The sequence below is a fragment of the Poecilia mexicana genome, unplaced genomic scaffold, assembly GCF_051168715.1.
Source record: "Poecilia mexicana isolate PSO_F unplaced genomic scaffold, ASM5116871v1 scaffold_17, whole genome shotgun sequence".
Taxonomy (NCBI): domain Eukaryota; kingdom Metazoa; phylum Chordata; class Actinopteri; order Cyprinodontiformes; family Poeciliidae; genus Poecilia; species Poecilia mexicana.
This window is the reverse complement of record NW_028263386.1, coordinates 23,403,101-23,415,442: the sequence shown is the minus strand read 5'-3', so window position 1 is coordinate 23,415,442 and position 12,342 is coordinate 23,403,101. Positions and strand designations below refer to the sequence as shown.

The 12,342-nt window shown below is 39.5% G+C and overlaps 1 protein-coding gene across 1 annotated transcript; it reads left to right on the top strand.

The window, feature by feature from the left end:
* Nucleotides 1-647: 647 nt before the first annotated feature.
* On the top strand, nucleotides 648-12,252 carry LOC106924067 (neuropilin and tolloid-like protein 1). Its single transcript, XM_088014831.1, has 9 exons — nucleotides 648-753; nucleotides 1,560-1,793; nucleotides 1,867-2,115; nucleotides 6,225-6,266; nucleotides 7,458-7,585; nucleotides 8,414-8,642; nucleotides 10,171-10,284; nucleotides 10,373-10,517; nucleotides 10,956-12,252. The coding sequence occupies exons 1-9, from the start codon at nucleotides 648-650 to the stop codon at nucleotides 11,479-11,481; spliced, it is 1,773 nt and encodes a 590-aa protein (XP_087870957.1). The 3' UTR covers nucleotides 11,482-12,252.
* The last annotated feature ends 90 nt before the right edge of the window (nucleotides 12,253-12,342 follow it).

Sequence of the window (12,342 nt, the reverse complement as noted above, 5' to 3'; positions counted from 1 at the left end):
ATGTGAAATTTCCATAAAAAAATGTTTTATTGATTTTTCCTCAGAAATTACTCAGTTCCCTATAACTATCCTTCAATCATACACCCAACCATCAAACCAACGACCAGAACTTTTAAATAATAATAATAATAATAATAATAATAATAATAATAATAATAATAATAATAATAATAATAAATAAACTGTTGTATTTGTCTTATATATAGAAAGTATTTCCAGAAAGTATTTTCTGGAAATACTTTTTTATAATTCGGTATGAAAATATAAATGTTGGTTCTAATGTCCGATTTGATTGCTAGATGTCAATACGATGTAAGAATCGTATTTTCTAACGTGAAACAAATGAATAAACAACTGCAAAATTCATAACATGACGAAATTTGCAACAAAACGCGGATATGCTACATAAATCACTTTTTAAAAAATGTATATGTTTGAAGCGCAATAAAACGGCCTGTAGAGGTGGTGGTACAGAAGGAGGAGGGTGAAAAGTGAAGGTTTGTGTCAGAGAAGTTAATCCTTAAAGCTGCCGGGAGAAAAAGGGAGGGGTGGGTGGATGGATGGATGGACAAGTGTCTGCTGCTTTGGCGCATATTATGCACGGTAAGCTGAAAGGCGCAACGGTATGTTGCATCGCGCAGAGACCGATGAGAGGCGACGCGCCCGCACCGCGCAGGAGTTTCATGGAGCCATGTGAGAGATCTGCGCATCTTCGGGGATCTGTCATGGCGCAAAAACTTCTGCTGCCCATCGGTGAGTTCGCTGAATGAGAACATATAACCACTGGCAGAAAAAAAAAATCAAGTGCAAACCATCTGCGAAGACTCATCAACTGCTGCACTGTCTCGCTCACTTCTTGTTCTCCCCTGCTTCTCTTATTTCTCTTTCTTTCTCTCTCTCTCTTCTGGCTCCCCAGCTGTAGCAGCGAGCCTCATTCCACCTGAGCTGTGTGGTTCAACAGCAAACACGAAAAAAGCTCAAGGTATAACTTAGCACAAGTTATTACAGTTTGATGTAATACGTTTGATGCCTTTAACGTCACTCAAACAAATTATTTGTCGTTTAGTGCTTATTTTAGAAATACTTCTTTGAAAAAGAATGTTTTTCTACTTTTTTAAATTCAGATAATTCAGTGAAATACCCCCCAGTGTAGGCTCGTGTTGTAAATCAGAGAGAATAAAGGGGTTTAAAAAGGTTATGGTTTTAATCCTGTTCAGTTCAAAATGAAAAATACTTCATCTTAAAGGGAAATTAAATGTTGTCATATCATCCAAGTATATGTTGAATAAGGAAATGTGATAATTGATGTGGGCGGGATGAATCTCCGATAGCAGTCAGTCTTGCAACGACTCTGAAGAGCTCTCTGATTGAAGTTAAGTTTTATTACCTTGTAATCGCTTAGATTATCGTTTACATTTTTTGCTTTGAATAAGCTTAAATACCTTTTTAAAAAGTCCATAGATATGTACTCTCGAGGAAATCCACGAGAATCTCACAGCAGCCACTCCTACTTTTTTGTAGCAATCTGTCTTTTTTGTTGTAAATTAGAATTTTTACAGAAATCAAAACTAAAATAAAAGTGAACACATGTGGAAAATTGACAAAACCCAATTCGATTAAAAAAAAAAATTTTTTTTATTATTATAATTTTTTTTTAGTGAAAAACAACTCAGGCGTGACCCCTGCTGGACAGTGTGGAACATGGGTGAAGGAGCCCAGTGGAGGGTGCTTCACCTCTCCAAACTACCCTGAGAAATACCCACCTGAGAGGGAATGCATCTACATCATAGAAGGTGAGACACAATGACCGTCCCATCCTGCTGCAGATCTTCCCTCCCACTTCTTAAACGGTCCCTTCTGCTGCAGCCTCGCCTCGACAGTGCATCGACCTGTTCTTCGACGATAAATACTCCATCGAGCCGTCCTGGGAGTGTCGGTTTGACCACATTGAAATCCGCGACGGGCCCTTCGGGTTCTCTCCGATCATTGGCCGCTACTGCGGCCAGGAGAGTCCTGCCTACGTCCGCTCTAGCGGGCGGTACCTTTACATCAAGTTCGTGGCCGACGGCGAACTGGAGGCCATCGGGTTTTCAGCCCGCTATAACTTCACGCAAGGTGAGCAAGAAGTGGAGATGTTTTGAGGTTGCATGCTCGCAATGTGAGCTTGTTGCGTCGTAGTGTTGAGCTGTGACAAAGTCTACATTTAGGATCGACTGGTGTAGGTTTGGGCACAATCGAACTCATTGTTAGAGTTTAGTTTGTACTCTATAGCAGGGGTGCCCAAGTCCAGTCCTCGACAGCTACCATCCTGCAACTTTCAGATGCATCCCTGCTTCAACAAACCTGAATCAAATGAATGGCTCCTTATCAGGCCTCTGTAGAGCTGATCCCGGTCTGTTGGAGTATAGTGACCTTATAGCCCCAATCAAATTCTATTGTGTTTTGTGCATCGACCAACTCGAAGCAATACATTACTGTGAAATGGGAGGAATTGATTGGGTTGTGCATTTGTATTCAGATCCCAGAGTGTTACAATGTACCACTTGTACTGAAAATGCTACTTTAAGTCTTTTGGGTTATGTCTACCAGATTTGCAGTAGTTCCTCTCCAGTCAGACTAGCTGGAGAGCATTAACACCAATTTTAAAGGGTCTCAGTTTCCAGTTGCGAACAGGAGATTTGGGGTGTTTTCACACCTTATAGTCCGGTAGACTTGGTTTGATTAGGAACCAAATTTGCGACATTTTATTACTTTTTCAGCTGGTGTGATTCAAGTGTCAAACAAACCAACCAACCAAAACCTTTGAAAAAAAAAACAAAACTGCTTACCTCCTCGCCTGTGGTGGCGCTGCACCAAGAACTACTGGAGAAACCGACATGAAAACCTCTGAAGGAGACACAACTTAAGAAAATTAAATAGAGAGAGAGAGCAGCATCAGATTTAAGAGGATGTAGAATTTCTCTTTTGTCTTTGCCAAAAGACTATCAGCTATTTTTTCCCCGCTAGTGTTAGCCAGGTGCATTTGTTTTGATTGAGATTACCCAGAATGCCTTGCGCTATTACCATATAGCATTCGAACTGCTCCAGAACTACGCCAACCCCAAACGAACCTGACTTTATAGGCAGATGAACTGCAGTTCAACTAAAGCCTCCTTCGAATTTGTCTGTACCCATCTGCCATTTTCCTTTCCTTAACTAGATAATGCACAATTACTTAAAAAAATACACACCTTTAGAACATTATTTTGAGTATTTGAAGTTATTTTAGCTGTGGAAATCGTAATCGACAAGAATAAAATCGGTCCTTCCCGTAGGATGTTTTGCTCTCCGTTTTGTTGTGCAGGCACAGCAGCTGCAGCTGACAAGAGAAGGGCAGCACAGGCATACACACAGAGGCTCTTGTTCTGTCCGTCTGCCATGTACACACACACACACACACACACACGCACACACCCACACACACACGCACACACACACACACACACACACACACACACACACACACACACACACACACACACACACACACAAGTTAATGAAAGCTTGTCTTCAGGGAATGCGGCTTGTCAGCGCTGAGCCGCGGTAGCAGCTTAAGGGTGTCCGAGGCAGAGGCTTTATTAACCACAGAGTTTATGGGCCACCTACACCGACAAGGGGCAGAGATTAATCCGCGTCCCTCTGTCCATCCACCAGAGTATCTTTCTTTAGACTGTTTTTAAGCATTAAAATGTCTCTGCTATTGTTTTTGTTCCTTCAAGTGATTACCACAGCTAGAGTTTCCTCAGTCAGTCCTGAAGAATTTGGTTATACGTGTCACAGAGAAGAGTTGAATATATATATTTTTATAAGATCGCTATCATTTTGGTGACGCTTATGTATTTTGAAAATTAAGAAATACATGTTAGGAAACCCCTAACATGATTTGTTCCTTTGAGAGGACTTTTGTTTTTTTTGGCTTTTGGGGGGAGGAAGAAGGAAAGACTGGTTTTTGTGCATCTACATCTTATGTAATTAATTGTTCAAGTCAAAAGTTAATCTCATCCCTAATTCCAGTCATCTCATGAGGCAGGAGAGAATTTGGCCACAGGCCCGCGTGCTTGATAACAGAGTTTGTCAACCAAAATGAAAGAAAGTGTTTAAGTTGTTTATTTACCGACTGACGCAATGACAGTATTCTTTAAAGTATTTCTGTGAAGAGTGCAAGCAGTGTGAAATGTTTGTGGATAATGTGTCATGGTTATGATGAAGTTGTGGAAGGAATTGTGGTAAAAGCTAAGCCCTTACAAATGATTGATAAGCGTTACCATGGTATCATCACCACAGTTTTTAAAAAAATCTGATGTGTTTTCATGTGTCATGTGAGACACGTTGAAAAATAGGACGTCTCAATATTCTATTCTAACTGCATTACTAAATCAGTGTGTGTGAGTGTTTGTGTGTGGTTTAGCATTTCCATCTTTCCAACTACTACGTTGAGCAGACCCACTGCTCCTTATGGGGCCCAAAGCCCAGAGCTGATCAAACTTGAACTAGGATTCTCCAGACCTGAGAACAGAAGCTTTAAAAATCAGGGAGATTTTTCCCGATGTCCATGAAAAATAGTTTTATCAATCAATCCTTCCATCCATCCATGTAAATGGGGCAGTGAAACGGTGGATCCTTTATAAACGAATCGTCATTATCAGGGTTGAGCATTGACCCTCTTTCAGAATTTGCTCACTCTTTCGCTGATCCATAGTCGGGGTTTGTGTAGGTTTCTTTGATCAGTTATTAAACATCTTTTCTGCCTTTTTTCACCCGCAATCCAGGTCTTTGGAAATATGTCGAAAAATTATGTCTTTTTAAATATTACTTCCTGGTTTTAACATTTTGCATTTTCATTTATACTTAAAAAAACAATCTAATCTTACATTCTCCAACTTTATTTTTATTTTTGTAAACCTACTCACTCTGTGCTCCACATAAGGATGAATTCTGCTAACCGTCATGCATCTTGTTTTTATTTCAGCCTTACAGTTTTGCTCTTCTTTTTGGCATAAAGCCTCTGAGGATAAATTGTTGTGTCTCATACAGATGCCACCCCCCCCACACACACACACACATAGACTTGCAGGAATAAATGTGAGTAATCTGGCCTGGCCTGGAGCAGAAAGGTTAAGAAACAGAGAGGATTAATGAGAGTCTTGGTTGTTTTAAACCTCTCAGTTCACCACATTACCTTCTTACTTTTTAAACTTTTAGGTGGCAAAAAAAATTATAGATGGGAAAAATCATTCTCCTTTTTCTTAACAGGTCTGTTACGGCACACATTCTCTTACATCAACATGAGATGTTTTTTCTCTTTCTTTTTTTTTTTAAATAAAGCATTTCATAAGAGAAGCCACCAGTGATTTTTATCTCCAGGTTGGTAGAAACCACTGGAGCCTAATCTGTCCTCAACTAAGCTGGTCTGTTGAAATTTTTAATACAGCACAAAGGGTTCAGGACGCAATATGTGTTTTTTTTTTGTTTTTTTTTTTTAGGAAGAGCATCAGTGTTTTTGAGTGTTTAAACGAGGCCAGCAGAACTGTGCCGCAACGTCATTATTAAAGCTCCGGCCAGCTGTGTGTTTCATATGCCTTTCAATATGCCTGGAGTATTACTGGTTTTACTTCTTTTTTTTTTTTGTTGTTGTTGTTGTTTTTCTTTTTTAATCTTTGGTCAGTGATTTTGTTTCAATCTCATTTTACTGCTTTACACACCACTAAACAACAGATCATACATTTTTTTAAGTTGGGTGCACAATGAAATCTGCTATTGTAGTTACAATGTACAGAGCAGCGTATAACTTGAAGAGAAATATAAGATAGACATAGCTGGATAAACTGAACTGAATTATTATTTTTTGGTTGTTTTCTATTTTGTCGACCACTCTTTACTTGTGGTGAGGGGCCAAACAAAACCCTTTCAAGAGCCACAAACGGCTCCCAGGCACCCCCAGGTCCCACACTGTCACGGGTAGTGCATCGCTTGCATAAAAGCCGGCTGTTCTCCACACAAGAGAAATGAAAAATAAAAAGGACAATAACTAAATTAAACAGAAAGACTTAAATAAATCCAGAAGTATCCTGTGTCTCATATAAGGCTGTAACAGCCGTTCAAGTAAGGTTTTAAAGAGTATCTGAATTCTTCATATGTGTAGAATTTTTCTCCCCACCCCCCACAATTTTTGCTCTCAATTTCAGATCCCGAGTTCGATGAAATTGGAGAATTGCCGGCTCTGCCAGGTGAGTATTCATTTTACTGACCACATTTTACCATCTAGGCGGAGACAAATAAAATCCAACTTTATGACTTTGGAGTATTTTTATTACTCAGCTTCATAGGAGATAAAGATCTGGGTTCATTAGATTTTTTTTTTCTTTTGCTACTGCTATTCGCTATTCAACCGCTTATCTTACTTTTCAAGCGCATTGTCAGATGAGCAGTGGCATGTGGCTTTGAGAACAAACCCACCTTTTGACACGCAGCATCATTGTCCTCTAAATTTTGACTACATAGCAAACTTTGTGTTATTTGACCATGGCATCAATCAGTTTGTATGATTTAACGGATTAGTGGGACTTGGGATAAAGTGCTCATGTTGACAATCTTCATGCATTTTTATTTTGTATTTTTAGCTTGAAGAGAAAATCTGTTAGAGGCTTTCCGAGCTCAGGAGATCAAACTGGATTAAAACAAGACAAAGATAATCTAACATATTCTGAAACTTGTTGATTTGCTTTTTTTCGGTCATTCTTTTTTGGGATTGGAGAATTTTTATTTTCTTTCTTTCTTTCCTTCTTTCTTTCTTTCTTTCTTTCTTTCTTTCTTTCTTTCTTTCTTTCTTTCTTTCTTTCTTTCTTTCTTTCTTTCTTTCTTTCTTTCTTTCTTTCTTTCTTTCTTTCTTTCTTTCTGCCTTTCTGTCTTTCAAGTGGGTCAACACAGTTCTGTGTAGTTTGTCCCTGTTTAAAAGCTTCAGATAAATTTGCCATGTAGTGTTTGTGTGGTTCTCTGCTTACCTCTTGTTTTTTCTTTTCTTTTTTAAAATTTCGATCTGGTTAAGAGCAGACTATTCCACATGCACCAACATAAAAACACTATAGTGGATCTATAATAGCTCTACGTTGGTTTATGAAGGCTTAAATCCCAACATACTGAGAGCTTTCAGATCAGTAAACAAAGATGTTATTGCTAGATGGACAAAAGGGTCTTATAATACTGTATTATTATTGGGTGTTTGCTTATTTATACTGTATATATTTGACCTCTTGCACGGGAGCTGCAATGGAAATTTCGTTGAATTCTGTTCAATGACAATAAATGCTATCTATCTATCTATCTATCTATCTATCTATCTATCTATCTATCTATCTATCTATCTATCTATCTATCTATTTTTGCTTTGTACTACAAATTTCTTTTTTTTCCCCACACAGCTTGTGATTTTGAGCTGAGCGGTCCAGAGGGCTTCGTGGAATCCACACAGATAGGCAAAGAGGGAAAGGCGCAGCTGACTGAAGCAGTGGACTGCAGGTGGTACATCAGAGCTCCACCAAGAGCAAAGGTAGACACGCTACAGAGCATGTTCATTCATTGTAAAAAATAATAATAGTAAAAAGAAACAAAAGATGTTTGGTAACTCTTTATTTGAAGGTGTGTGCATAAGACTGACATAACATCCGTCATGAACGTGAAGAAGTCTTAATGAATGTTTATGACTGTTGTCAGGAAGTGTCATTCGGTGAATAATGACACTTTTAATGCAAAATTGACACTTTTAATGGACGTTTAATGCAAATTTTAATAGAACTTTGCATTTATAGTGTCGTTATTTACCGAATGACACTTCATGACAACAGTTGCAAACATTCATGAAGACTCCTTCGTGTTTATGACAGGGTCACGTCAGTCTTATGCACACCCCTCAAATAAAGTGTCACCAAATGGGTGTTATTATACCATGTAATAATATATATTGGTTACAAATAAATGTAGCAAGTGTCTTTTGAATCTGATAGATGATATTTGTCTTTACGAGGGCATAAACGAGTCTGCAACATTTTTACTGTAGGTGGACTCTGATGTCTGACGTGCAATAATTTCAGCTCAAAAGATTGCTCTATGCCAGTCTTAGAAGCGCTGCGTTGTTAACCTTCAGCTGAATGCTGGGCCACCAAAAAATATAGTTTTTACCTTAAAAAATAAAACATAAGCAAAAGAATATCGGCAGATTGTCAGTTTCCCCCCCAAGTTGGATTCCTATCCTCGGAGCTTAATCTATGTGTTGGGCTTTTGTTGTGGGTGTGTGTGTGTGTGTGTGTGTGTGTGTGTTTTGGAGAGTTTCAGCTTGTTGGTTTGCCTTTCGCCCAATCCCGATCCCCCCCTCCCACAGATCTACATGCGTTTCTTAGAGTACGAAATGCACAACTCAAACGAGTGCAAGCGCAACTTCGTCGCCATCTACGACGGGAGCAGCGGAGTGGAACACCTGAAGAACAAGTTTTGCTCCACGGTGGCCAACGACGTCATGCTGGTGACCTCTGTGGGTGTGGTGAGGCTCTGGGCAGACGAAGGCAGCAGGAAGAGCAGATTCAAGATCCTCTTTACCACTTTCCACGAACGTGAGCGAAAGTCAATACGTGCATGAGGAAAAAATGCATTTGCGTGTGGTACTGCTGCATTTTTCCGTTCAATTTGCTTCTTTGATAAATAAAAAGATAACAGGCATGTGTTCTTTGACACAATGTATGTTTCTTGAAGTCAATGAATTGTTTCCACCAGTCAGTATGGCACTCTTTTTGAATCACGTAAAAAAAACAAAAAACTTTTGATAACATTTTCATGGTCTTTTCTTGGTTAAGTGTGACAATCTCTTTCTCCAAGAAGACATTACAGTAGTTGATCAATGTAGGCAATATTATAGCAATTTACTCTATCAGTTTTTGTGGTCTTATGCTAGTATGATGCCAAAAGTCCCGTTCAACCAATCACACTGATTATACGAGGACATCTTTCTTGTTCACTTTTTTGACAGTGTTGTACACTGCAAAACACTTGAAGGTGTCTTAACCTGAAAATAAATGTCCACCTGCTGACTTGAAAATGCAACAGGTGGACAAGAAAATTGGTTTGGGTTTCACTCAGAAATTAAAGTTTATGAAGTTGATTTAACAACAAGAGACAAGTTGTCTAAACATTGTTTTTTTCCTTTCTTTGAAGTTTATTAATCTCGAATTGTGAGTTTTAACCATGTCGTTATTTTACTATATGCAAGAAAAAAAACTGCCCTCATCTAGTTAAAGAACATTTCTGTATTATTTTCACTCACAATATTGAGTGACAATTACTTATTTTACTTTAGAATAATTTAAACTCTTGTTTTACATTGCATGAACAAAAATTTCTGATCTCATAATGAATTTTATTAAAAATCACAACAAATTCTGCTCTAACATATTTATTGTGAACAGAACATTATCGTCAAGCTTTGCAAACTGACAGTTGCATGAAAATGTGCACTAAGACAGATCAGTGTGTGACGCACTTCCATTTTACTCACACAGGATACAAAAACATGCCGCTAAGCACACTGGGAAATCGTTCCCATTCCTGTCTTTTTCTTCTTTCAATTTTGTTTTAAGTGCTAACCAAAGAACCCTCGTTTATTCAACTCTCGGAGGTTTGACAAAATTAAAAAGTTAACACAACGTACCACTGTAAGTTTATCTTTTGCAAACTCACATTTAGGTCAGAAATCTAAAACTCACAAGTTTTATTTGACTAAAACAGCAGAAGATGGCAGACACCACTAAATGTGGCTCAAATGTTTTGCAGTGCATATGTTCATCCTTTCATAAGAACCTGCTCTAAACTCAGTAAAAATGAATTAATCTGTGTCCACAGTTCACCGCCTAAGTTTCACACTTCAAATTTGTCGTATAAATAACAAATAATAAACGATCAGTTCAAAGTTCTCAAAAAAGCGATCTCCACTAGCTTTCATATCAACATGTTTGTACGGAGTGATGTTTTTTTTTTTTTTTAAAGATCTGTAATGGTGAGAAATAACAGAGTGAATCCCTGAAATAGTCTACTTAAATAGTTTACCTTAAACTTTGACCTCTGCATGTCACTCGTCTTTCGTCTTAGCTCCGTGTGAAGGAGACACCTTCTTCTGCCACAGCAACATGTGCATCAACAATACCCTCGTCTGCAACGGCGTGCAGAACTGCGTTTACCCGTGGGACGAGAATCGCTGCAAGGGTGCACTGACGGTTTACATTTGCAACATCTTTCTTTTTTTTCTGTTTTTGTTTCTGTCTGCTGAGCCGTGGTTGTTGTCCACCTACAGAGAAGAGAAAGGCCAGCATCCTGGACACGCTGGACAACACCAACCTCACAATCATCGGAATCACGTGCGGCCTGGTCGTCATCCTGCTCATCATTTCCGTCATCATTCAAATCAAGCAACCTCGCAAGAAATACGTCATCCGCAGGTGAGGGATGAAAACCCGGTGTAGTGTGGTTTGTTACCAACACGTTTACCGCTAATAGTTTGGTGCAATGTGGAAGTTACAAACTAATACTTGCCAGAGGTGGGTAGTAACTTGTTTTGCAACTGCAACTTTGTAGTTTCTATAAAGCTCACAGGCCTAAATCAGACGGGGTGTTTTAATATTGATTAATTTATTTATTCAAACTATATTAGCATTTTAAAATTACTTAGTTGTGGTACAACTCTTTTTTTAAGAACAACACGGATTCATCTTCCAGGCATTATTCATCAAGTTGTACCTACCAATGTGCAATCCGACTATCAAACTACTGTAATACGAATACGTAAAAGAAACACCAGGAGTCCACCTTCTTCCAAATCCGACCCAGACTGGACCAATCCTAAACGTTTTGTTGTTATTTTCCTCTTGCACCCTAAGAGACGACTTTGACCCGGCCCTGCTCCACCCGGGTTTTGAGCCGCCCCACTACGAGCTCTGCACCCTGCGCCGCGCCCCTTCCGGCGACCTCGCCGACGCCGCCCTGGCAGACGACTTCGACAAGTTCCACAAGCTCAGGCGCGCGGAGAGCAAGTGCATCCGCGACCACCACTGCGGCTCGCACCAGGGAAGCATCCACGGCAGCATCCACGGCAGCCGCAGCAACCTCAGCCTGAGGGACGCCACCATCGCGCCCGACGGAGGGGCCGCCGTACCCCCGATGTCACCGAGGCTGGCGAAGCAGATGTCTCCGCACCTCTCTCACCACAACACGCCGGCGGGTCGGAGGAGCATCCTGGTGATGAAGCACAGCTACTCGCAGGACGGGGCGGAGGCATACAGGGCAGAGGATGAGGACGACTTGATGATGGACGTCGGCCCCACCACCAGCCAGCACCGCATGCACCACCACCACATCCACCACAGCACCTCAGGGCTGGACCGCACGCTGTCTAATGACTTCTGATTTGGTGGAAGTTAGAAAATCGGGTCGTCTGTAATCGGTTGGCATTGAAGTCGATGAGAAATGTTCGCAGGAGAAAGTAGTTTGGGACTTATTGCTCCTTTTACTTCTGAAAATCCTGGAATTCTTAAAACTTAGATTCCTTTGAGTGCGTCTTCCTAAAGTCCATGTTTGACATTCAGCAAACAGAAAGAGCATTTAGAGATCGTTTTAATGCATGTTCCCTCAAGCCAAAGAATTAAGTTTGGTATTAAATACCACGCTGCTTGTGGCACAAAGGAAGAAAGTAAAGTGCAACAAAGTTGGGTCAGAAGTTCTACTGGATCCAAATTCCCTTTTTTTGTTCCTGTATTTCTGCCCTGTTTATCTAATGGATAGGTATAAACTGCCCTATTTATTATTTTATGAAGAAATGAATGAATTCAAATTTTTCTGCCACCAAAGGAAAAACAAATGTTTTATTGAGTACTAGATACTGTACCGTGTCTGTTTTCACCCAACTGTTAATTAATTTGATTAAATGTTTTTTTCTTTTTTTCCCTGACAGCTAGCATGGCATTGTTCTTTTAATTTCATGCTCCTTTTAATTGTGAAAGTATGTTTTATGTGCTTGAATTTCTACCACTTAAACATTCCCACATTTTGATACAACAATAAATGTATTTCAATGGGATTCAATGTGATGAACGGAAATTAGTGCTGAATCATGAAGTGGAAGGAAAATGATATATTTAACTTCAAATATTTTAACAAAAATAAATATGCATGTATGAAGATGTGTGTTGTGCGTTTTTAATGGAATTAATAGGATTGTAAAAGTGTGATTGTGAATAGTCGTACACTTGGATGTGAGAAAGAGATTGT